At 37.4% G+C, this 26,757-nt stretch overlaps 3 protein-coding genes across 3 annotated transcripts in view; all 3 read right to left on the reverse strand.

The window, feature by feature from the left end:
* LOC116574522 overlaps positions 1 to 594 on the reverse strand; it is a 59,131-nt gene extending 58,537 nt beyond the window's left edge. The window contains exon 1 of the transcript XR_004279350.1: positions 576 to 594. The gene's annotated coding sequence lies outside the window, so the exon portion shown is untranslated. The remainder of the gene's footprint in view (positions 1 to 575) is intronic.
* Positions 595 to 3,245: 2,651 nt separating this feature from the next.
* LOC116574110 (mitochondrial import receptor subunit TOM20 homolog) lies at positions 3,246 to 19,402 on the reverse strand. Its single transcript, XM_032314625.1, is given in 3 exon segments — positions 3,246 to 4,839; positions 4,842 to 5,081; positions 19,312 to 19,402. Coding segments are annotated over 3 exon segments (726 nt in total). The 3' UTR covers positions 3,246 to 4,444.
* A 3,211-nt stretch (positions 19,403 to 22,613) lies between these two features.
* Positions 22,614 to 26,297, reverse strand: LOC116574112 (sorting nexin-3-like). Its single transcript, XM_032314627.1, has 2 exons — positions 26,162 to 26,297; positions 22,614 to 23,211 (listed from the first exon to the last, which is right to left on the reverse strand). Exons 1-2 carry the CDS (start codon positions 26,295 to 26,297, stop codon positions 22,643 to 22,645), a joined length of 705 nt encoding a protein of 234 aa, XP_032170518.1. The 3' UTR covers positions 22,614 to 22,642.
* Positions 26,298 to 26,757: the final 460 nt, after the last annotated feature.

Genomic DNA, 26,757 nt, shown 5'->3' on the forward strand with positions numbered 1-26,757 from the left:
GCTCAACCATAAAAAGAATGAGTTCTTGCCATTTGTGACAACATGGATGGATATAGAGGTTATGTTGCTAAATGGAATAAGTGAGAAAAAGACATACCATATGATTTTCCTCCTATGTGGAATTTAAGAATTAAAACAAAGAAAAAGAAACCCAGACTCTTTAAGTACAGAGAACAAATGGGTGTTTGCTAGAGGAGTGGTAGGTGGGGGGACAGATAAAATACATAAGGGGGTTTAAGAGTATACTTAATCATGATGAACACTGAGTAATGTATAGAATTGTTAAATCATTATATTTTACACCTGAAACCAATGTAATACTTACATTTATTTATATATATATATACACATATATACGTATATGTATATATGTATATATACGTATATATGTGTATATATACATGTATATGTGTATATATACGTGTATATGTGTATATTACATATATGTGTATATATACATATATATATGTATACATATATATATGAGACAGTATAGAGGGGTGTAGCAGAAGGATGTAATTTTTCACTATAAGACTTAGTATAATTTTACTTAATAAACTATATACATGTATTACCTTGATAAAAATAAAATCAATTTAAAAAATACAATATCTCAACTTCTATGAAGGCAGGAGTTAATTGTGTGTTGATTTGACACTTTGCAGAACTTAAGATACACAAACATTTAAAACAACAGCAAAAACACTTTAATAAATATGCATCTTATCTAGGTTTTCTAATTTCTTGAAATGTAATTATTGTTAGTATGCCCTTATAGTCCTTTTTATTTCTATGTGATTGGTACTGTTATTCCTCCTTTGTTCCTGATTTGACTTGAGATTTTCTTCTTTTTTTAATATGGGCATTTATAGCTGTAAGTTTCCCTCTAAGCACTACTTTAATTAAGTCCCATCAGTTTGGGTATATTTTGTTTATGTTTTTATTCATTAAAATATTTTCTGATTTCTCTTGGGATATTTTGTTTGTTGATTATTTAGAAGTGTGCCATTTAATTTCCTCACATCTGTGAATTTCCATGCACATTTGAGAAGAAAGATATTCTACTGTTGTTGGGTAGAGTATCCTATAAATCTCTTACCTCTAGTTGATTTTTAGTACTATTTCAGTCTTCTATTTCCCTGTTGACTTTCTGGCTAGTTATTGAAAATGGGATACCGAAGTCTCCAGTTATTATTCTTTAATTGTGTATTTTTCCCTTCTGTTCTGTAAATTCTTCCTTCAGGTTTATCAGGGCTTTTTTTGTTAGATGCATATATTTATAATAGTTATTACTTTCTGATAGGTTGATCCTTTTATTATTGTAAAGTGTTCTTCGTCTCTAGGGAAAATTTTTGTCTTAAAGTTTCTTCTGATACCAGTACACACACTCCAACTTTCTTTTGATTATTGTTTGTATGGCATAATCTTTTTTATAGTTTTCCTTTTTAACCAATCTCTGTCTTGAATCTCAAGTATATATATTTTACAGAGAGTGAGAGTATAGTATCGTGTTTTTTAATCCATTTTAGATTGTTTATTACATTTACATATAATGTAATTACTGTAAAATTAAGAATTACATCTGCCATTTTCCTGGTTGCTGTGTTTCTTATGTCTTGTTCCCATTTCTTCATTATTGCCTTCCTCTGTATTTGATAGATTTTTTTTTAGTATACCATTTTAATTTCTTCGTTTCTTTTACTATATGCTTTAGAATTGTTTTCTTAATGGTTGTCCTGGTGATTATTATTAGCATGTTTACATAAAACAATCTAGTTTAGATTAATACCAATTTAATTTCATTGCAGAAACTTGGCTCCAGTAGAGTTCCATTCACTTCCTTTACTTTGTGCTATTACTATCATATACATTACATTTTTATACATTGTAAACCCATCAACACAGTTTTAAAATTGTATAGCTGTGTTCTAAATCATAGAGGAGAAGAAGAGAATTGCAATGAAAATATCTATTTATACTTTTATATTTACCTATATACTTTTATAGTAAATACTGCTGCTTTTTGTTTCCCTATGTAAAACAAAGGTATGTCTAGTGTTAGACTGAAATACTCTCCTCATTTCTTGGACACAACTACTAGCAACATATTCTCTTAGTTTTTGTTTTTTAGAAATATCTTGATTTCTCTTTCGTTTTTAAAAATGGTTTTGCAGATGTAAGATTCTTTGTTAATAGTTGTTTTTTGCTTCTTTCTTTGTTTTCTTTCAGCACCTGGGATAATGTCATCTCGGTGCCATTTGGCCTCTATGGTTTCTAGTGAGAAGTCAGTCTTTACTTTTATTGAGGATCATATTTTCTATTGCAGTTTTCAAGATTGTCTCTTGTCCTTTTCTTTTGACATTTTGACTATGAAATGTTTGAGCGTAGATCTTGTTGATTTATTGTACTCGAGTTTATTGAGCTTCTTGAATTCTAAGACTAATTCTTTTTGTTGTATCTGGAGAGTTTCTAGTCATTATTTCTTAAGATATTCCTTCTGCTCCTTCCTCTCTCTCCTCTCTCTCTCTCCTTCTCCCACCTTTCCCAGCCACTCCGTCCTTCTCTCTTTTTCCGGGACTCCCATTTTACATGTTGGGGATGTTGGATGGTGTCCCTCAGGTGTCTGAGGCTCTGTTAATTTCTCCTCATTCCTTTTGCTGTTTCCTCCTCGTGCTGGATAGTTTCAATTGACCTGTATTCAGTTCATTGTCTTCAAGTTAACTGATTCTTTCTTCTGTAAATAATAAATATATTATTATATTTATATTTATATTATATAAATAATAAATATATTATTCAGACTAGAGAAGTTTTTCATTTTAGTTATACTTTTCAACATCAGAATTTCTCTTTGATTTCAAATAATAAGGGTGCCTGGCTGGCTCAGTCAGTACAGGATGTGACTCTAGATCTCTGGGTTGTGAGTTTGAGCCCCGCACTGGTGGTAGACCATTACTTAAAAATAAAATCTTTTACAAATAAAAGGAATAATAATTTATATCTCTTTATTGTTATTCTCTATTTGATGAGACATCATTTGCATACTTTCCCTTAGTTCTTAGACATGATTTCTTTCAGTTCTTTCAACTTATTATAGGTGATTTAAAATCTTTGTCTAATAAATCCAACTTTTGGTTTTCCTCAGGGACAGTTTCTGTTAACTGCTATTTTTCCTGTTTATAGGCTATGCTTTTTTGTTTGATTATAATCTCTTTTTTGTTGTTGTTGAAACTGGATATTTATGATTTTTTTTTAAGTACCAAGGATCTTTATTCTCAGACCTAATGTTCAACCTGTGACTGCAGATAACATGTCACTATTTCGAGAACACCTTCATTCTTTCCAAGACTTCAGCCATAAGGTTATACCTTATTCTCATCATAACAAGATAAATGAATGAGATTGAAAGAGGATTAAGGAGATACACTGAAGATAAAAGCAAAGGGGAACAAACATTTTACAAGTTTATCATCCCAGTTACCCTAAAGGTTAAGTTTCAGATTTACAAGAGTAATGACAGAACAGCATGATTTCAGTGAAAACCAACACAAGTTAGATCTTTAAAAAAAAGGGGTGGGGGTGGGAGAATCAGTTCAGAAATACTAAGTCAGGCAAGCATGCAAACTTCAGAGTATAAAAAATGCAAGGCCTGGTTGTCCAAACAAATATATCCCTCAGGAGATGGTGGTGCTTAACAGAAACAAATGAATTAAAGGCTGAAAGGGACACTTCTCTGAATTAGCAGACCAATTCCCTCATTTTTTAAGTGAGGAAAGAGGGTAGACAGTAATTAGTGAGGCTCACATGGCTAGATAAAGGATGTACATAGATTTAATTCCCGGTGGTATTTACTACATACATCTAAAATACGATAAATCTCCAGAACACATTAAGCCCACCGATTAAAATGACAAATACACGGGGAGGAGGTGAATTAATACAGCACAGCAGCACTTCTCACATCATATTTAAAAGATTAAAAGGAATAAAATAATCTCTCAAAGATTTTAATGCTCAGTTTTGATAAACTCCATCCAATTCTTTAATGTAGAGCAAATGTACGAGCTTAAAAAAAAACATGCATTCTTCAGCTTTCCTCTATACTTTTTCGGCCTATCTTTCAAAACTAAGCACTGAGTATTTTTAACCTAAGTAATGTGATGTTATATGTACACTTTAATTGCACGTTTTAGGAATAAAATCCATGATATTTTGGTGACTCAGTGTATTTATAAAATGAAAAGCTTTCTATCAAAATACACTTTTCACTGGGAAAAATAAATAAAACAGACGAATGGATCTACACAAAGTAAAAATTAACTTTGGTAGATTTCAGTGTAGGACAGTCCTTAACAAGCCTATTTGCCCCTTTTCCCCCAGAGCTGCTCATCTTCCAACTTAAGATTTTAAAAATATTTTTAATTGAGATTATGTTGACATGTTCTCATTCCACATCATCTTCAGCCAAGCTCTGAGCACTTACAATTCTCTGACTAATTGTTGGAAGCTTGGTCAGAAGCATCTGGAACACTGGTGGTGGGAGAGTCTGCTGTAACACTTGCAGCAACTGCTGTGGCTGTCCACACACAGCAATTGCACTTGTCAGATGGTCTACACCTTTCTCATATTCGCCTTGGGCTAGCAACTCTTCCCCAAGTTGTATTTCTTCAAGGAAGAATTTCTCAACAGCTTCGGCATCTTTAAGGTCAGGTAACTTGCAAAGTCCGGCTCTCTCCTTGGCAAGCTTTTGTTTCTTTCTTCGCTCTCGAAGCCTGTTCTCGAAGTTGGGGTCACTCGGCCTCTTGCGGTCGAAGTAGATGCAGTACCCGCTGAAGAGAGCCCGCGGACGCCGGCGGCGACGGCGCTGTTCCGGCCCACCACCTTCCCACGGCCCGGAGGCAGGAGCGAGCGCGGCGGCGGCGGGGCCGGCGCAGAAGCTGTGGGCCGGGAAGCCGCGGACCACGCCGCTGCGACCGGACGCTCGCCGCGAGAGACGCGGAAAGCTGCTCTCTGTGTTTTAAGTGATTTTTCTGTAAAGTCCGTTCTTTGCTGTGTGGGCACTGAAGTCTCTGTTCTGGTGCCTTAGCAGTCAGCCAATGATTGATGGCAGGTTGAACTAAGAAGTCTCTCAACCTTTGCTGAGGGGCTTGGTATGTTTGTTGGGGCGTTCCCTTAGTGCTCCACCGGGCAGTTTACAACCGTCCCTTGGCCTTAGCCTTCACTTTCTGCTTGCACAGAGTCTCAAAGTCAGCCAGAAATGAGAGCTCAGAGCCTTCTCAAGTCTTTCATGGTCATGCACTAAGCTCTTTGCATGTACATGAGCCTCTAGAATCCCAGGAATATGTTGAAGTTTTTCAGGGTTCCATGTGGACATCTTAATTCTTCAATTTTCCCTTTAATTTGTGTTTGTTTGATCAGCCTCTCATTAGCCCCAAGCGTTAAAGTTCCCTCCAACAGCTTCAGTGCTAACTAATTGCCACTGATTTTCTTTCGTAAGTGCTCCAAAGTAACACTGTTTGCACAGAGGCAGCTCTTGAGTCATGAAATAAAATGCCTTGAAAATGGAATCGTTTGGTGAGATGCTAGATAGGCAAATATTGACAGTTCTTTAGGTATGGACATTTCAGGGAATTCTAAACCTACCCTAATCCTATATGTATTGATAGGCTGCTAGTTTATCCAGCTACCAGAGTGGTGAGGCTCTTTGTTTTCATTGCTACTCCAGAACCTGATAGGGGAATGGGATTAAGAGAAAAATGAGATAACTAACTGAAGTCAATTTGCAGAGTTTGGAAAAAGATGATTTTGACAGTTTTGCCATTGTTGCTATTGCTTTTACTCCACCATTCCAAACATTAAGCTCTTCTTTTTAAAAGACAAATACCATATGATTCCACTTATATGTAGAATTTATTTATTTATTTATTTATTTATTTATTTATTTAAGATTTTATTTATTTATTTGACAGAGAGAGATCACAAGTAGGCAGAGAGGCAGGCAGAGAGAGAGAGGGGAGGAAGCAGGCTCCCTGCTGAGCAGAGAGCCCGATGCGGGACTCGATCCCAGGACCCTGAGATCATGACCTGAGCCGAAGGCAGCGGCTTAACCCAATGAGCCACCCAGGCGCCCTATATGTAGAATTTAAACAACAAAATGAATAAACAAACAAAAAGCAGAATCAGTCCTATAAATACAGAAAACAAACTGATGGTGGCCAGAAGGGAAGGGCTGGGGGTGGGGCGGGGATAAACAAACTGTGAAGGAGCGTGCGAAATACAGGCTTCCAGTTATGGAATGAATAAGTCATGGGAATAAAAGGTACAGTGTAGGGAATATAATCAATGATATTGTAATAGCAATGTATGGGGACAGATAGTAGCTATACTTGTGGTATGGAAAGCATAATGTATACAGTTGTTGAATTACTATACTATTTTCACCTGAAACTAATGTAATGTGTATCCACTATAGGTGAAATTAAAAAAAAAATAAAAAGTAATTCAAATAGTAGAAATAGAACAAAAAAGTGTTGTAAATAAGGTTTCTACCCTAAACACCTCAACCCTGGATCCCAAACAGAATATTTTTTTAAAGATTGTGTATTTATTTATTAGAGAGACACAGCAAAAGAGTTAACACAAGCAGGGGGAACGAGAGAGAGAGAGAAGCAGAGAAGCAGGCTTCCTGCTGAGCAGGGAGCCCAATGCAGAGTTTGATCCCAGGCCCCAGTATCATGACCTAAGCCGAAGGCAGATGCTTAACGACTGAGCCACCCAGGTAGTCCCAGAATATTAACTAGTGTTAACAGTTACTGTGTGTCTTTCATAAATACATGCCTAGAGAAGCATGTATATATAGAGACAAAAGATCTGTATTTCCTTTTATACATGTAGAAATATACTGTACTCTCTATTATTCACCATTTTTTTAAACTTGGTAATTTACCTTAGATGTTGCTACATAGAGCTATTTCAGTTTGTTGTTGTGGTTGTTTGGTATTGTAAGATGAATAGGGCATTATTTACACATTTTCTAGTAACAGACACTTGGATTGGTCTGCTATTTTGTTATTTCAAACAATGATGGGATGAACACCATGGCATTTACATCTCTTTGACCATGTGTGCTATTACTGAAGGATAAGTTCCTAACTATGAAATGTAAGGTGTGTTTGTTTTCAGATATTGATGGATGTTGGAAAATTGCCTTCAATGATGTTTCATTGTTTATACTTCTGTTTGTGGTAAAGGAGAATGCTGTTTCTCCTCATTGCCACATTGGATTATCAAGTATATTTTGCCAATTTCAAAGATGAAAATTTCTCCGTATTGTTTTACTTTTCTTCTCTTATAATACCTTCTCATATATTTCATATATTCATATGTTTGTGAGTCTTCTTCGCTTCACACACAGCACCTCTTTTCATATCCTTCTCTCATTTTTTTATTGAGTTTTAATTTGTAATGCTCTTTGTGAGTTAGAGTCGTTGGACTTTTGGTCTGTTTTACATATTACAAATATTCTTTTCTCTAGCTGATTATTGGTCACATGGTGTGGTTTACAGTACGTTTTTCTTTGTTAATTTTTTTTTAAGTAGTCAGATTTTCCAGTCTTTCTTCTCAGTTTATAAAAATTTCATCTCTTATTTCTTCCAGGAACTTATTGTTCCATTTAGTTATTTATTTGGGTGGCTTATTGTTTGTGAGTGCTAACCAGTTGTCTCTGCATCATTCCTCTCAGATTTAAAATGCCACTCTTCTTAGGTACTAAATTCCTTTATGTAGAGAGAATATTTCTGGACTCTCTATTCTTTTCCATTGATTTCTTTGCCAATTTGTCCTTTCTGTAGTGCCAACATTTTAATGGGTATTTTTCCATATGACCTTTAGAATCAGCTTGTCTATTTCTATTTCCCTGTTGAGGAAAATTTACGTTGTTACTTTTGTTAAAATTACATTAAAACGGGTGCCTGGGTGGCTCAGTGGTTTAAAGCCTCTGCCTTCGGCTCAGGTCATGATCCCAGGGTCCTGGGATCAAGCTGGGCATCTGGATCTCTGCTCAGCCGGGAGCCTGCTTCCCTTCCTCTCTCTCTGCCTGCTTCTCTGCCTAATTGTGATCTCTGTCAAATAAATAAATAAATAAATCTTTTTAAAAAATGACATTAAAACAGGAATCTCAGATTTTTGCACCTATCAGTCAGAATCTTGCGGAAAGCTTGTTAAAACATAGTTGGTGGGGCCTCACCTTCAGAGTTTCTAATTCACTGAGTCTGAGTTGAGGCTTAGGATTTGTGTATCCTAAAATTCAAAGGGTGATTTTGATGCTGCTGGTCTGGGACAACTCGACTTTCGTGAAGTAAAAATGTATTCATTTTAAGATAGTTGTTATCCTTCCAATATTCATTCTAACAGCAAGGTATGTTATTCCATTTATGTTCTATTTTCTTAGTAGAGTTTCAGTGTTTTCTTTATATTGATACAACTTATTGTTTTAAATTTATTCCTCTGCAGTTTCTTTTTTGTTGCATTGTAATAAAGGTTAGTTTAGGGGTACCTGGGTGGCTCAGTGGGTTAAAGCCTCTGCCTTTGGCTCAGGTCATGATCCCAGGGTCCTGGGATCAAGCTGGGCATCTGGCTCTCTGCTCAGCGGGGAGCCTGCTTCGCTTCTTCTCTTCTCTGCCTGCCTCTCTGCCTACTTGTGATGTCTGTCAAATAAATAAATAAAATCTTTAAAAAAAAAAAGAGTACTAAAAACATAAAGTGTAAAAAAATAAAGGTTAGTATATAATTATTATTTAATAATTATTTGGCAATTTGTTAATTATGATTTTAAATATTTATGGTTAGCAAGTCTTCCTTGTTCAACTTATTACAATGGAAGTGGGAATAATATTAGGTTACTTTCTGAGAATTTGGAGGACATATTAGGGAAAGAGAGGAAGGTGAGCTTTTTTTTTTTTTAAAGATTTTATTTATTTATTTGATAGAGATCACAAGTAGGCAGAGAGGCAGACAGAGAGAGAGGGGGAAGCAGGCTCTCCACTGAGCAGAGAGCCCGATGCGGGGCTCGATCCCAGGACCCTGGGATCATGACCTGAGCTGAAGGCAGAGGCTTTAACCCACTGAGCCACCCAGGCGCCCCGAGGAAGGTGAGCTTTGATAAAACGTTACTAAAACTTTTTACACTCGTGGCTTAAAAAATGTTTCCTTCATGTGATTCTAGGGCTGGAAAAATTAGTTGGAATAATTAGTTTTTCTAAAGTATAGAAAAATCTCTGAAAACTTGCAGGCTTCACTAACATGTATGAGGAATCACTAATATCAAAGATGGGTTACATTCAGATAGCTTGAATTTATATGTAAATTTAGAGGCCAAAGGACATTCCTAGGAAGGGCGAAAGTGTAAATTGCAAGGGCAAAGGTGAAGGGATGAATGAAGACTAACGAACAGATACTTTGACTTTCATAGAAAGTAAGCACCTTTCCGGACCATAGCATATGCCCCTATGTTTTATTGCCTAGACTGAGGATATCTGAAGTCTACTTTTAAGATCTGCAAGATAAATTTTTAAAATTCAGCCTAAATATTTCTGCAAATAGTATAATCCAAATTAGTATTTCCCAATCAGCCTAGTATCTTTATAATAAAAAGAAATGGAGAACACATGTTCTCCATCCTGTTCTCCAATAGTAGGAACATACTATGCTATAGGTGAGAATTTTCTTATTTACTGTGGTATGCAGAATACGAGTTCCCCAAAGATGCCTATGTTCTGATCTCCAGAACCTGTGAGTATGTTACCTTACACAGCAAAGGGGAATTAAGGTTACAGATAGGGTCAAAGTTGCTAATCAGCTAACCTTAAGAGGGAGAGTATTCTAGATTATACAGGTGGGCCGAGTGTAATTACAGGGGTTCTTTAAGATTTTATTTATTTATTTGACAGACGGAAATCACAAATAGGCAGAGAGGCAGATCGAGAGAGAGAAGCAGGCTCCCTACTGAGCAGAAAGCCCGATGCGGGCCTCGATCCCAGGACCCTGAGATCATGACCTGAGCTGAAGGCAGAAGCTTTAAACCACTGAGCCACCCAGGCACCCAATTACAGGGGTTCTTAAAAGAGCAAGAGGAGTGCAGGAAAGAAGGTGAAATATATTTCATGTGGAAAAGACTCATTCTGCTCTTGTGGCTTTCAAAATGGAGGAAAGGAACCATAAGCCAAGGAAGATGTGCCATCTCAAGAATCTGGAAAAGGAAGGTTCCCCCAAAGAGCCCATAGTAAGGAATGCAGCTGTCCCCAGCCTTAACTCAGTGAGACCTATACAAGGTTACTTGACCCTATACAACAACAAGGTAATAAAAAGCATTGTTTTAAAGTATGAATTTATGGTAAGTTGGTAACAAATAGGAAATTAATGCAATTATTAAACTATTATGACAGAGTACTCACAAATACTGATGCTTCCTTTTTTTTTTCTTAAATTGTTAGCATTTGTCCAAATATCTAAAAGGTTAACTTTTTTTCCCCCAATTAACAGCAAATTTTTGGAAGTTGAATATCTCAGAGCTCATTTAGGGCAATACTTATCCGAAAATCTGGTCTATCTGCAAAGTGACTAAGGACCTCATTGGCATATCACCCTGGAAAACAGCTGAGTCAGAATTAAGATTAAGAGCTTTGGAGTTGGAGGCTCAGAGACCTAAAACCTCTGCTAGGACTGAATATGTGACATTGGATAAGTTATTTACTCTCTCCTCTTTTTCCTTATACTAGAACTTAAATCATAAGGTTATGGTGAGGATTACCTGAGAGGATATATGTATAGCACTTAGCATGGTTCTAGCCCATAGGCAAAAAAAAAAAAATCATAAAATGAAGACACAGATTCTCAAAAAAAAAAAAAATTCATAGTGCCTTTCATCATAAAAGCATAAAAATCTAAATAACTCAACTGTTCCCAAATGCATAAATACAGCAATTGACATTCATAATGGCATTCATAAATGATCAAGTATAAGGTTTTTAAACAATTCTTTTAAAGATCTTTAAAATATGTGACTTTTGGTGTTTAAAGTGGCAAGATTTTTGTACCTCAAAAATTTATGCATGTGGAATTTACATCAAGAGTGTCATATGAACAAAACATTTTATAAGGTATATTTTTACTAGGACTCAAACCTTAGCTCCTCCACTTTTTGTTCATCTGTAACATATGAAACACTTCATCTTACTTAGCCTAAGTTTTCTTCTATAAAATTTGGATAATAGGAGAGGTACTTGGTAATGTGGTTGGGAAGATTAGCGATAGCACATTTGAATCACCCCCTTGAATATACCTATAAGTGATTGTTCAATAAGTGGTGGTTATTCGTCATTGTTACTTTGTGATCCTCTAAAACTGCATTGACTAAAGTCAGTAGTAACCTAATTATGAAATACTCTGGGTATTTCTCTTCCTTTATTATAGTTTGTCTTACACTGGCTACTACTGAACCTCTTAAAATTCTCTCCTTTCTCTTTTTCTGGTGGTGTTCTTAGCCTTTTTTTTTCCCCCCAGGTTATTTATTTATTTATTTATTTATTTATTTGACAGACAGAGATCACAACTAGGCAGAGAGGCAGGCAGGGAGAGAGGAAGGAAATCAGGCTCTCTGCTGAGCAGAGAGCCCAATGCAGGGCTCGATCCCAGGACCCTGGGATCATGACGTGAGCCGGAGGCAGAGGCTTTAACCTACTGAGCCACCCAGGAGCCCCTTTTGCTTATTCTTTTTCCTTTGCCCAAACCTTAAATATTGGTGTTTCCCAATTTCTATAGCTTTTTAAATTTTTCTTTTTCCCGTGCACATTGTTTATGAGTATGATAATGCTTCTTATACTAGCTGAAACCTTTTCCCTGAGCACCAGTTGTATTGCTCAGAGCCCTCTTTCTTTTTTAAAGTGAGAGAAAGGAATGCATTTTCTTTTCGAGTTTGCTTCATTTATAGCCTTAAGTATTTATATGGTAGTGGGTATGCATTTGTATTGTGACTTTAACCCAAAAACATTAATTAGGTGGGTCTTTTCCAAATCTTTCATCTCTACTGATCTACTAATGGTTGAAAAATGGTACATGTAACTGTGATGGCATGTCTTTAGAATTAGTTAAACACATTTGCAAGTTTCTGAACCATTTACTGATTTTTCTGTGCACTACTTTATATCCTTTGTTCCTTTCTTCTTTCTTTACTCCATCCTTCCTTCCTCCTCCCTTCTTCTGTCTGCCCCTCCCTTCCTCCCTTTCTTTCTTTTTTTAAATTTCAAGTTAGGTAACATAGAGTGTGGCTCTGCTTTCAAGAACAGAATCCAGTTATGCATCAGCTGCATACAACACCGAGTTCACATTCAAACAAGTGTCCTCCATAATGTCCATCACCCATCTAGCCCATTTTCCCACCCACCTCCCCTTCAGCAACTGTCAGCTTCTTGTCTACATTAAAGAGTCTCTTGTGGTTTGCCTCCCTCTCTGTTTTTTATCTTATTTTATTTTCCTTCCCTTCCTCTTTGTTTATCTGTTTTTCTTAAATGGCACATATGAGTGAAATCACATAGTATTGGTCCTTCTCTGACTGACTTATTTCACATAATGCCCTCTAGTCCCATTCATATCATTGCAAGTGGCAAGATTTCATTCATTCCGATACCAAGTAGTATTCCATTGTACATATACCACATCTTCTTTATCCATTCATCTGTTAATGGACATCTGGGCTCTTTCCATAATTTGGCTATTATTGATAGTACTGCTATAAACTTGGGGTGCATGTGCCCCTTCAAATCAGAATTTCTGTATCCTTTGGATAAATATCTAATAATACAATTGCTGGGTCATAGGGTAGCTCTCATTTTAACTTTCTGTGGAAAACCCATACTGTTTTCCAGAGTGGATGCACCAATTTGCCTTTTTACTAACAGTACAAGAAGGTTCCCCTTTCTCTGCACCCTCACAAACACCTGTTGTTTCTGAGTTGGTAATTTTAACCATTCTGACAGCTGTGAAGTAGTATCTCATTTTGGTTTTGATTTGTATTTCCCTGATGATGCGAGATGTTGAGCCTCTTTTCATGTGTCTGTTAGACATCTGAATGTCTTTTTTGGACAAGGTTCTATTCAAGTCTTCTGCCCATTTCTTAACTGGATTATTTGTTTGTTGGGGTGTTGAGTTTGGTAAGTTCTTTATAGATTTTGGATACTAGCCCATTATCTGATATGTCATTTGCAAACACCTTCTCCCATTCCATCGGTTGCCTTTTGGTTTTGTTGATTGTTTCCTTCAGTGTGCAAAAGCTTTTGTCTTGATGAGGTCCTGATAGTTCATCTTTGTTTTTGTTTCCCTTGCCTCCGGTGATATGTCTAGTAAGAAATTTCTATGGCCGAGGTCAAAGAGGTTGCAGCCTGTGTTCTTCTCTAGAATATTGATGGTTTCCTGTGTCACAGTTAGGTCTTTCATCCATTTTTAACTTATTTTTGTGTGTGGTGTAAGAAAGTAGTCTGGTGCCATTCTTCTGCATGTCACTGTCCAGTTTTTTCCAACACTATTTTTTGAAGATAGTGTCTTTTTTCCATTGGATATTTTTTCCTGCTTTGTTGAAGATTAGTTGACCTTACACTTGTGGGTCCATTTCTGGTTTCTCTTTTCTGTTCCTTTGATCTATATGTCTGTTCTGTGCCAATACCATACTGTCTTAATGACTGCAGATTCGTAATAGAGCTTAAAGTCCGGAATTGTGATGCCTCCAGCGTTTCTTTTCTTTTTCTACATCACTTTAGTTATTTAGAGTTTTGTCTGGTTCCATACAAATTTTATAGTTGTTCGTTCTAGCTCTGTGAAAAATGCTGGTGTTATTTTTGATAGGGATTGCATTGAATATGTAGATTGCTTTGGGTGGAATAGACCATTTAACAATAGTATTTTTTCTTCCAATCCATGACATGGAATGTTTTTCCATTCCTTTGTGCTTTCTTCAGTTTCTTTTATATGTGTTCTCTAGCTTTCACAGTACAGAACTTTTATTTCTCTGGTTAGGTTTATTTCTAGGTATCTTATGGTCTTTGATGTAATTGTAAATGGGATTGATTCCTTGATCTCTCCTTCTGCTGTTTTATTATAATTGGTGTATAGAAATGCAGCAGATTTCTGAATGTCCATTTTGTATCCTGTGACTTTGCTGAATTCCTATATCAGTTCTAGCAATTTGTTGGTGGAATCTTTCAGGTTTTCTACATAAAGTATCATGTTGTCTGAGAAGAGTGAAAGTTTGACTTCTTCTGTGCTAATTTGGATGTTTTTTATTTCTTTTTGTTGTCTGATTGCTGAGGCTAGGATTTTCAGGACTGTGTTGAACAATAACAGTAAGAGTGGACATCCCTATCATGTTCCTGACCTTAGGGGTAAAGCTCTCAGTTTTCCCCATTGAAGATCATATTAGCTCTTAGTCTTTTGTATACAGCCTTTATGATGTTGAGGTATGTTCTTCTATCCCTACATTCTTGAGGGTTTTTTTCGAGGAGGATGCTGTATTTTTTTCAAATGCTTTTCTGCGTCTGTTGAGAGGATCATATGATTCTTATCCTTTTATTAATGTGGTGTATCGTGTTGATTGACCTGCGGAAATTGAACCACCCCTGTAGCCCAGGAATAAATTGCACTTGATCTTGGTGAATAATCCTTTTAATTTACTGTTGAAATTGATTGGCTAGAATCTTGTTGAGAATTTTTGCACATGATCATTGGCCATATTGGTCTGTAATTCTTTCTAATGAGGTGTTTGTCTGGTTTTGCAATCAAGGTGATGCTGGCCTCATAGAATGAGTTTGGAAGTTTTCCTTCCTTTTCTACTTTTTTAAACAGCTTCAGAGGAATAGGTATTAATTCTTCTTTAAATGTTTGGTAGAATTCCACTGGGAAGTCATCCAGCCCTGGACCTTGTGTTTTGGGTTATATTTGATGATTGATTTAATTTCTTTGCTGGTTATGGGTCTGTTCAGATTTTCTATTCCTTCCTATTTCAGTGTTGGTAGTTTATATATTTCCAGGAACTTACCCTTTTCTCCCAGATTTTTGGCATATAATTGCTTATAAGATTCTCCTGTAATTATTTGAATTTCTTCATTGCTGGTTGTGGGCTCTCCTGTTTCATTTGTGATTTTATTTATTAGTGTCCTTTCTCTTTTCTTTTTGGTAAGTCTGGACTAGGGATTTAACAATTGTGTTAATTCTTTCAAAGAACCAGCTCCTACTTTCATTGATGTGTCCTACTTTTTTGTTTTTTACTTGTATATCATTTATTTCTGCTCTAATCATAGTTATTTCCCTTCTTCTGCTGATTCTGGGCTTTATTTGCTGTTCTTTTTCCTGCTTCTTTAGGTGTAAGTTAAGGTTGTGTATTTGAGACTTTTCTTCTTGAGAAAGGCTTATATTGCTATAAAATTCCTTATAACTGCATTTGCTGCATCCCAAAAGTTTTGGACTGTTGTGTTTTCATTTTCTTTTGCTTCCAATTTTTTTTTAATTTCTTTTTCCTGCTTAACCCATTCATTCTTTAGTAGGATGTTCTTTTACCTCCATGTATTTGTGGTCCTTCTGAATTTTTTCTTGTGGTTGACTTGAAGTTTCATAGCACTGTGGTCTGAAAATATGTATGGTATGATCTCAGTCTTCTTGTGCTTGTTGAGGCCTGATTTGTGATCCAGTATGTGATCTCTTCTGGAGAATGTTCCATGTGCACTCAAAAAGAATATGTACTCTGCTGCTTTAGGATGAAATGCTCTGAATATGTCCCTTACGTCCATCTGGTCCTGTGTGTCATTCAGTCATTATTTCCTTATTGATCTCCTTAAGATGATCTGTCCATTGGAGTGAGTGAGGTGCCAAAGGCCCCTCCTACTATCATATTATTATCAATGAGTTCCTTTAAGATTGTTACTAATTGATTTATATATTTGGCTGCTCCCAAGTTGGAGGTATAAATATTTGTAACTGTTAGAGCTTGTTGGATAGACCCCTTTATTATAATACAGTACTCTTCTTCATCTCTTACTACAGTCTTTGGTTTAAAATATAGTTTTTCTGATGTAAGTATGGCTATTCCAGCTTTCTTTTGATGTCCACTAGCATGATTCATTAGCATGGTGTCCATTAGCCTGGTCCTCCAGCCCCTCACTTTCAGTCTGGAGGTGTCAGTTGGTCTAAAATGAGTCTCTTGTAAGCAGCATCTTGGTGGAGTTTTTTTTTTTTTCTTTTTTAATCCATTCTGAAGCTGTGTGTATTTTGATTAGAGCATTGAGCCTATTTACATTCAGAGTAATTATTGATAGATATGAATTTAGTGCCATTGTATTACTTGTAAAATCGCTGTTCCTGTAGATTGTCTGTGTTCCTTTTAAAAATGGTTTAAAAAGTTCCTGTCACTTTTGGTATCTATTTCCTGCTCTAAGAATCCCTTTTAGTATTACTTGCAGAGCTGGTTTAGTGTTCATGAACTCCTTTAGTTTTTGCTTATCTTGGAAACTCTTTATCTTTCCCTCCATTCTTAATGACAGCTTTGCTGCTTGGCTGTGTTATTTTTCCCAGTCAGCGTGTTGAATATATCATGCTGCTTATTTCTGGCCTGCTACGTTTTTGTGGACAGGTCTGCAGCTAACCTTATGTGTCCACCCTTGTAGGTTAAGGACCTTTTTCCCCTAGCTACTTTCAGAATTCTCACTTTATCTTTTTTGTTTTGTGAGTTTCACTCTAATATATCTTGGTGTTGACCTGTTCTTTTTGGGTTTTGAGGGGAGTTCTCTGTGACTCTTGGACATAAATGCCTGTTTCCTTCCCCAGATTAGGGAAATTGTCAGCTATAATTTGTTCAAATAAACTTTCTGCCCCATTTTCACACTTTTATTCTTCTGAGACTCCTGTGATACAGATAATATTGCACATTGTTGAATCACTAAATTTCCTAAGTTTGTATTCATGATGTTTTCTTTCCCTCTTCTTTTCAGCTTCGTTATTTTCCATAATTTTCACTCTGTATCACCTATTTGGTTCTCTGCCTCTTCCATCCTCATTGTGATTACATCCAGTTGGTTCTGCATCTCAGCTATAGCATTTTCATTTCAGCATGACTAGTTTTATCTCTGCAGTGAGGATTTCTCTGGTGTCTTCTATGCTGCTTTCAAGCCCAGGTAGTATTCTTATGACTGTCATTCTAAATTCTTGTTCAGATATATTGCTTATATCTGTTTTGAGAAATCCCTGGCTGTGATTTCTTCTGCTATTTCTTTTAGGGAGAATCCCTCTGTCTTGTCATTATGTCTAGGTTTCTGTCTTTTGCATGTCATGAAAGAATGTTATGTTTCCTGCTCCTGAGAGTAATACTATATTAAGAAGGGGTCACACACTGTCCAGGGTCTTGCACTTCAGGAAGTGTTTCTGTTGTATGCTGTGTGCACTCTGATGTAGTGTTTTGGCTGCCCTTTTCCACAGGTCAATTTGCTCAGACTTCCTCCTTGCTTGCAGTGGGAGGTGGTTGAACCTTTCACTAGGTGTGCTTTGATTTGTTTGTTAAGATAAGCCTAATTTAAAAAAAAAACTAAAAAAAAAAAGGGCTGATCTAAGAAAAGAGAAAAGGAAAAGGAAGAAAAAACAGACAGACAAAAAACTATAACCCTGATTCCAAATAATGAGAAAGAAGGGAGGAAAAAGGGGGGAAACAAAAAAAAAAGGCTGATCCCACAAAGGAAAAAAAGAAACAAACCAACAAATGAACAAAAAACTATAAGCCTAATGCCAAAGGAAGAAGAAAATAAAGAATAAAGAAATAAAAGAATTCTTAAGAAAAGAAAACCTGGTCCTATTTCCACCAGAACTGAAGCTGATGCTTTAGAGCACTCTGTGATTAGTAGACCTGATACATGTGGGGCAGCGTATGTTGTTCTGAGGGAGAGGCCCCCCTGTGCTGGTTCACAGTCAGACCTGCCTTAGGAAACATGCCCCTGCTGGGTGCACAAGGGCAGGGTTTGGTGAAGGGACTCCAGCCTCCCCTGGAGGTTCTGTTTCTCTCTTAAGTCCAACCATGGTGGTGGGGGGAAGGGAATGTGTGGAAGATCCTATCACCCCACCCTCTCAACCTGGGGGAAAACTCACAGCTGCTACTGTTTAGGAGGCCCTGATAAAAAAGTGAACAACTTCTTCTCCTGTGTTCCAGGCTTTCGTCATATCACTGCACCTCAACTTCCCTGTGCCTGGCCATCTGCACACCCTATGCCACAGTTATGTGTTTTATCTTTGTCCCATGGCTGGTGTTGAAAACTCCAAATCTTAAAGGACCCAGCAAGGTGTTGACCTGCTTCTCTCCCTAGGAGGAGAGGCTTGCAGCTTGCCCAGCACCATTCTGTCCCATAAAAGCAGTCACACAGAGTGAAGTCTGTTGGGCCCCACAGTGGAAAGCTGTGACCAGCATATCTGCCCTCTACACATGCTTCTGTACCCTGCTGCTAAACAGCCACTCAGTGGCTCCTAGGGGGCCTTTTGTCCTCAGAAAAGCAAAATCCCTCTTTCACATGTACTCCAGGAGGGGGAGTGATTTCTCTCAGTGCCATTCAGGGGATCCCCTCACCCCAGCATATTGCAGGAACCCTATATGCTGTTCTTTCTCCTGCCCTCTCCCTCTCTCCCTGGCTTCACTCTAAAAAAATGGCTCCCTCCCTTTCCCAGCACCACAGCTTTTCTCTCCCCTAGTTCATAGCTCCAAACCTCACATCTGCCACTTTCTCTCCCTCCAGTTATGCCCATTATTTTCTTAATCCTCAAATCTATTTCCTAGTTGTTCAAAATGATTTGATGTTGAGCTCCTCTGTTTGAGGGATAAAGCAAACCCAGGGTCCCCCTGCTACTCTTCCAATTTTATCTTTCTTCTCAGTGACCTCTTCTAATTGAGCATATTTTAAAGTGCACATAATCATTTTCTGCATACTTTTTCCCCACTCTGTACCGATGTTGATGCTACTGTTAATTCACTTGTTCAATCATTAATTAAACATATATTGAATGCCTACTATGTCCTAGGCCCTGAGGGTACAGTAGTGAAATAAACAAATTAACAAATATTTACCCCTCAGGGAACACATCTGTAGTGGAAAAGACAAAGCAAATAAATATGTTGTGTGTCTGATATACATTCTGTGGGGAAAAATAGAGGAGGGAAGAGGACTAAGGAGAGCCAAGATGTGGACAGGGTTATAATTCTAAGTGGGATGCTCAGGGAAGCCATCACTATACAGTTACCATTTGAGCAAAGATCTGAGGAGGTGAGGGAGCAAGCCATGGGGACATTTGGGGAATATTTTTCCAGGATGAAGGAACAGCAGTTGCACATTGTGAAGCAAGAGTATGTCTCGCATTTTGGGAAAACTGAGGTAGGAGCAATAGGAGAGAGGTCAGAGAGAGAGAGTTTATAAGCAACCATGGTTGTGTTGTCCTACCTACTTTCTTAAAAATTGGTAACTATCCTTCACTAACTTAATCTTTTTCCTTTTTTTCTTTCCTCTTTAACTCTGGTAAGTCACCAAGTTTTAGTGATCCTAACCCTCTTCAGTTCAGACCTGTATCATTGGTCACCCAATTGATCTACTGCTAGCTGCACACTTGATATTCAGCACCCATTCAAGAGCTATTTTTCAAACACTGTCTGTATTGCAGGGCTGCACTAGGTATTGTAGATACACAGGCCATCAAGCTTGCCCTTAGAAAATTCACAGTATCTGGAGAGAAAATCAACAGGCAGTTGGTCACGTGACAGTGAAGTAAGTGCTTTGAGAAGGGAAGTACAAGCAGACTAAGTACCACTTGGTAGATGGGTAGCTCCAATTTATGAGGGTTAGTGCAAGCTTTCCAACAGAAATTATCCTCCTGTTAAGCTCTAAAAGATAAGTTGAAGAGTTAGACCCTCAAAATGAAAAGAAAGAATTTCCAAGCAAAGGGACCACTTGTAGAAATGCCCAGAAAAGAGAACCGAATGTGGTTTAGTGTTACCAGATAGAGGACAGAAGAGGATGACTCAAAATCAAGCTGGAGAAATACAAAGGAGCCAGATCATGTATGATCTCTAGAGGCCCTTTTAGGGTGTTTGGTTCATCCATCTGTTACCAGCATCATCAGTTTCAAACTTGAATATAATACATAGTTTATCTCCGAGAGCTGAAACCCACCAATGATTCCTTACTGGCTTTATGCTGAATTCAAACTGTAACAGGCACACGCGAGGTTCTTTAATCTGCCTTTGCCTCTTCAGCCTCAGGTCCCACAGGCCCCACTCTTACTTTATAAACCAGCAGTGCGGGACAGCTTATAATTACATGCCAGGAGGGGGAAGTCTCCAGGACCTACCAAATGCTTGGAATGCTCTTTGGCCCTTCCCAATCTCGTGAATTCACTTTTATCTTTCAAAAATAATCTCAGAGGTAATCCCTTTTTTTTTTAATATTTATTTATTTGAGTTAGAGTGAGTGAGCTTGAGCAGAAGGGGCAGAAGGAGAGGGAAAGAAAAACTCAAGCAGACTTCACTTAGTGCAGAGTCTGACACAGGACTCCATCCGTCAACCCCAAGACCATGAGCTGACCTGCAAACAGGAGGTGGGTATTCAACTGACTGTGCCATTCAAGTGCCCCTCAGAAGTCATCTTCTATAAGAATCTTCCCCAGAAAATTCAAATGAAGTTAATCCTTTACTCTTCCATGCTACCACCCCACTTCTGTGTGATCTTTTCATTGCAATCGCCTTCATCTGTAACAGGTTGTTTATATATTAAACTTCTCCACTGGTTTGAGCTCTTTGAGGGTCTCTGGGTTTGGTTTTGTCTGTGTATCCTTAGCCTGACAGTTAGCCACACTTAATAAGGCTCGGTTAATTTACACTAAAGAACAATGAGAATTATCTATAAAAAAGAATGAACACTAATTTATAGCTCATTTAAGTCACACAATTGTGATAGAGCTCAGCTCATCTTAGCAAAGGAATCACAGACTTTTTTTAATTCTTAAATTCAGTTTAGTTAGCATATACTGTATTACTATTTTTAGGAGTAGAATTTAGTGATTCATCAGTTGCATATAGCATCCAGTGCTCATTATATCAGGTTATGTCCTTAATGCCAATCACCCAATTACCCCTTCCCCACACCAACCTCCCATCCAGCAACCTTCAGTTTCTTTTCTAGAGTTCAGCCTTTCTTATGGTTTGCCTCCTTCTCCATTTTCATTTTGTTTTATTTTTCCTTCCCTTCCCTTATGTTAATCTGTTTTGTTTCTTAGATTGCACATATGAGTGAAATCATACAGTATTTGTCTTTCTCTGACTTACTTCACTTAGGATAATACACTGTAGTTCCATCCATTGCAAAAGGCAAGATTTCATTCTTTTGGATGGCTGAGTGATATTCCATATAACACATGCACACACACATAACAAATCTTTATCCATTCATCTGTTGATGGACATCTGGGCTCTTTCCATATTTTGGCTATTGTAGGTATGGCTGCTACAAACAGTGCGGTGCAGGTGCTCCTTCAAACCACCATGTTTGTATCCTTTGGTTAGATACCTAGTAGTGCAATTTCTGGGTCATAGGGTAACTCTCTTTTTAAATTTTTGAGGAACCTCTATACTGTTTTCCGGAGTAGCTCTACCAGTTTGCATTCCCACCAACACTGTAAGAAGGTTCCCTTTTCTCTGCATCCTCACCAACATTTGTTGTTTCCTAAGTTGTTTATTTTAGCTATTCTGACTGGTGTGAGGTGGTATCTGGTGGTGGTCTTGATTTGTATTTCCCAGTTGGTGAGAAATGAGCATTTTTTTATGTGTCTGTTGGCCATTTGTATGTCTTCTTTGGAGAAACATTCATGTCTTCTGCCCATTTCTTTCTTTTTTTTTTTTTTTTTGCTTTTTTATTTTTTATTTGAAAACAACTTAAATTTTTAGACAAATGATTTTAGTATATAAATTTGATTTTGTTTTTATACAGAATATAAAGATTTCCCTCATTAATCTTCCACGTGAAGGGTATTACAAGCCTGAAGGGAGACTTTTCTGCACACAAGTGTGTATCTTACACACAGGGGACTGGGAAACCAATGGTGTAGTGCTTCTACACATAAATTAGGTCAAGGGACATCACATATTAAAAAGGATAAGAGAAATATTCTAGTTAATCAGATTCAAGAAGCAAACAGGACACAAAAACTGTGCAGATAAGACCAAGTCAGTAACTTTAGTTAGGACACTGCGGGTTATACTGGAGTAACAGGTCTGCGAGGTGATCATGGGGACCACATTAGAATAGCAAGGAAGAGCTATTTATATAGAAAGGCTGGAAGGAGGGATTTTCACTAAAGCAAATTAACTTCTTGTCAACTGCCAAAACCAAACCAAACCAAACTGAGCGTATGGATGTTAGTATACCGAGGGCATGTTATACCAGTTTTTGTGCGGCATGCTGAGAGTGAGTTAGAACTTCTTCACTGGTGCGTATGAACCATTAATAGTCAGGGAGAGGTGTGTTTTTTTTGTTTGTTTGTTTTGATTTGTTTTGTTTTGTTTCTTACCCCTTCTCACCAAATTTCAGGCATGTCTTATTTTAGATGGAGTATAGCTTTTATCTATAATTTCATCCTGTAAAAACATGTGAAGACAACGTTCATTCTGTGCCAGAGGATGACCAGCGACCTTGTTTATAAACTGCTCCAGTCCTTGCTTCCTTTCTTCAATAAAATTATCATCAAATATTCCATCATCTCCTCTAAAAGGAAGCTGGCGCAAAAACGCTTTTCCAGGGAGCGGGGGAACTACAACCTTGCTCTCTCTTTCTAATTCACTTCGCAGCCATTCAAAGTCACTGTATCTTCTTCTAACGGTAGATTCCTTCAGCTTGAAAATAGGCAGATTTGTCTTGACCCTGATTTCGTAGGTGGTGAAGCGGCCCCGGCCGACCCCCACCGTCTGCGGGTTGCTCACATCGATCTCGAGGAAGTTGCTGGGCGGCCGGTAGGCATCATTCAGGTTCGGCGGCTTGGTGATCAGCCGCCGGGTGTCCGCCACGGTCTCCGCCGTTTCTCTACTGCAGCCGCCGCCGCCGCGGACTCCCTCCGCCCCCTCCGCGTTCCACCGACGCCGCCGCTGCTGCCCCTCTTCTGCCCATTTCTTGACTGGAATTTTTGTTTGTTGGGTTTGAGTTTGGTAGGTTCTTTGTAGATTTTGGATACTAGCCCTTTATTTGATATGTCATTTGCAAATACCTTCTTCCATTCCATAGATTGCCTTTTAGTTTTGTTGACTATATCCTTTGCCATGCAAAAGCTTTTTATCTTGATGAAGTCCCAGTTGTTCATTTTTGCTTTTGTTTCTCTTGCCTTTGGAGATGTGTCATTGATCCAGAGTTTTGTCTTCTCTTAGTCTCTCAGTTCTCTCATCTGCTAAATGAGGATGATAATACCTATACCCTAAGATTTCAGTGGTGATGAGATTTGGAACATATATGACATAAACTAGAAACTTAGATGTTCATGATCCGGTGAGATTTTATGAGTTGGACAAAATGTTATTTTATCCCTTTCAGACCTGTAATCACTGTGATCGCATTATTATAGATTGTCCCATTCAACAGTAATAGGAGTCTAGGTATTATGGATTCTGAGCATCTGACTTACGAAGACATAACTAATGCTGTCTTTGTACTGTGCTCATGCTGTGTTCCTCTGGAGAGGAGAGCCTATTCCTTGAGCCTCCATGTTGCCTTTATGCCAGTGGCCATTATCCATGACAAAAGGAAGACAGTTTCCCAGCCTCCAAACAAGGAACCTAGAAAATATTTTCTTATAAAAACTGTGCTATGAATTTGATTAATTCATTATTAAGGTTTCCCCCCAAAGCTATTTTATTTTTAACATAAACAGTTGTGCATTTTTAAACATACAAATGTATTCACCATATTTTTATTGAAAATTGGTCTTTTTATTAAGGGGATCCAGACTAGTTTATCATCCTCCACATGTTGGTCTTTATTCTGAGCTAGCATTTCGAAGACTGAAACTTCCGTCGGTCTGTTCCATGTCCACACCAAAAGATTCTGTACCCAGAGGACTTGTAATGAAGTAGTATTACATTGTTGCTTAAAAACTTTGTATGGATTGATGAAGAACTTTTCTCATATTATTTATATGTAGTTTGGGGGAAAGATGAAAAACAATAAAAACGGTAGAAGGGTAAAGGACTTTCAATTAGAGTGCTGGGTAATTTTCAAAAAGATTCATGTTCACTTCCCCTTTTTCATAATTTGCTTGATTTTAGAAGGTATGACTTTTAGAAAATAGGTCTATCTTTGAGATTGATGGTTGCTGTAAATTTTTAAAATTGTAATTCAGATATATTTCATGTTAATTAAATTGGTAAGAATAGTCTAAGGCAGCATTCTTAATATAGACCTATATACAAACATCTTTTCTTAACTGTTCTTAGTAAAAAAATGAATTAAAAGTAGAGAGGTACAGATTTGAAATATGTTCATGTTGGGATGTGGTGCAATGCTTATAATATCTCCTACAAATATTATTTATGTGAAAATGTGTTGTGGAGCTCAAATGAAAAGCTCTGCAAATTGGAAAAGTTAATATTTCAAAATTATTTGTGTTAAGGACATCTGAGAGGAAATGATGAGACCTGGATCCTAGCCTTTTTATCATTGACTATGACCTCTGGCAAGTCAACCTTTTAGCTCTGTTTTCTCTTCTTAAAAATGAAGGCAAGGTCTAGGAGAGTACTAAGTTTCCTTCCAGCTGTAAATTTCTGTTATTGTTACTAAATCTTGATATGAGAAATTAGTCATGCTATACATAAAATTGTTTTACTCAAGAATTATTAACAGCATGAAATTTAATATTATAAATTGGTCTTTTAAAAAATAAACATTTGGGGTTTTTTTCCTAAATATTTGCTGCTTTAGACACTATATTTCTTTACCAGACTTACTCTTTCTGAGAAAGAAAATATTCTTCTTCTTTTTTTTTTTTGTTGAAAATATTCTTCCTAGGTAAATCTCTTACTCTTCATATTTCCTGTTGCCTCTACCTCTGCCTACCTCCCACCCACCGCAAGCACCTTTCCCATGCATACACACTGAAAGTAATCCTGACAACCACACAACCCACAGAGTAATAGCAGAGGTACCCTGACAAATTCCAGGCACTACTCTCTGCAGTAGAAATAGACCAATACTTGGCGACTGTGTTGTGACAATACAATTCAGAGGAAGTAAATACATGCACAATTGTCTCAAATAGTATGATTTATAGCCTTGCACAGTTTAGGGGAGAAGTGGCATTTCTTCACTTACACACACACACATTTTAAACCTTTTTTCTCTATTCTCTGTAAAAAATAATGAACAAATTAGTTTCACATCTACAAATATTAGTTTTGGGTACAGATACATAGTTTACATACACATAGCTTTTTCACCATGTTTAGCTTTCAGAAAATTATCACTCTTGAATAAACCCACTTTAGTGGGCAGTAAGTGACCAAAAGTGCCCTTAGGCACTTAGCCCATAGGGCCCAAGTCTTAGCCTTCTAGTCTGTTGTAGCAGTCCAGAGACTGCAAGGGCTAATCCATTTTACAGAGTCAAGATCCAGAAATAATAATCCATCAGACTTGCATTTCATTAACCAAAGGAGTTTTGGAATTATGGTGAAGCCAGGACCTGGACCTGAGCTCTCCTAGTTGCCACCTATCACCTGACCTTGAGAAACATAATTGCTATGGCACACTCCAAAGAAAAGACTTTGAGAGTCAAGTCAGACAAATACTGAGAGGAACCAGAAAAGCTTTAAAGATGAGAAAGAATTAAATCAGAAAAATTCTACTTAGGTTGGAGAAGCATTTCTTGGAGAAAGTGCTTGTGGATTCTCCAAATGACTTTAATCCATAGTTCATTTATTTTATAGCATGTACCTTCAAGTTGCAATAGGAATGTACCCATTTACTAGTAAATAGTTTGGTTATTTGAGATGATGTTTCACATCTCTTGTTCTGGTGGGTGTTTGTCCTTGCTGTGGTTTGGTACATTATAGGGATCATGAGGATACTTTCATTTTTTTCTTTAATTTCTGGTTTATTAATTCTCTCATCAAAAATCTGCACAATCACCACAGATGAAGTCACTGCCAAGTGTTTCTCCTTCAGTTGTTGAATCTCCAGTTCACTTTTTGCCAGCACCAACATTGGCTTTGTAGTCCCCCTGACTTTCTTCATTCTGCTCTTGCATTACTTTCACTGTTTTCGTGAGGTCTTTTTCTTCTCATACATCCTCTGTCTTGCAACTCAATTTTTGGGTTCATTTTTCTTTGCATTATCCAAGTAATCCTAAGTCATACCAAAGTCAGTTGTCTTGGCACCACTGAAATGGGCTTTGAATCCAAATACAAAGATGACGTCTCTTGTGGTCTTATACATTTTGGCTAGTTTTTCCCAAACTTTTGTCTCCTGTTCTGCTGCCTTTCTGGAGTGAAGAACATCGATGACCATTTGTTTCCACTGAGATAGTCTGATGGTGTGAACTTCCAGGTCCAGATAGTTATTGTGCCATTCACGATAGTTAACCAATCTTCAAGAGCCAAGGAGGAAACAAAGATTATTTCTTCAAAGAGTTAAATCATGGGCTGATATTATTCCTTGAGCTTGT

Source organism: Mustela erminea, chromosome 15, assembly GCF_009829155.1.
Source record: "Mustela erminea isolate mMusErm1 chromosome 15, mMusErm1.Pri, whole genome shotgun sequence".
NCBI classification, from domain to species: Eukaryota; Metazoa; Chordata; class Mammalia; order Carnivora; family Mustelidae; genus Mustela; species Mustela erminea.

Excerpts from the sequence above, each read along its gene's own strand:
- LOC116574112 (XM_032314627.1), bottom strand. The coding sequence starts at position 26,297 with ATGTTGGTGCTGGCAAAAAGTGAACTGGAGATTCAACAACTGAAGGAG. Across the intron at positions 23,212-26,161 it reads AATTAAAGAAAAAAATGAAA|AAGAGGGGCAGCAGCGGCGG; the intron begins GTATCCTCATGA and ends AGAAATGGGCAG.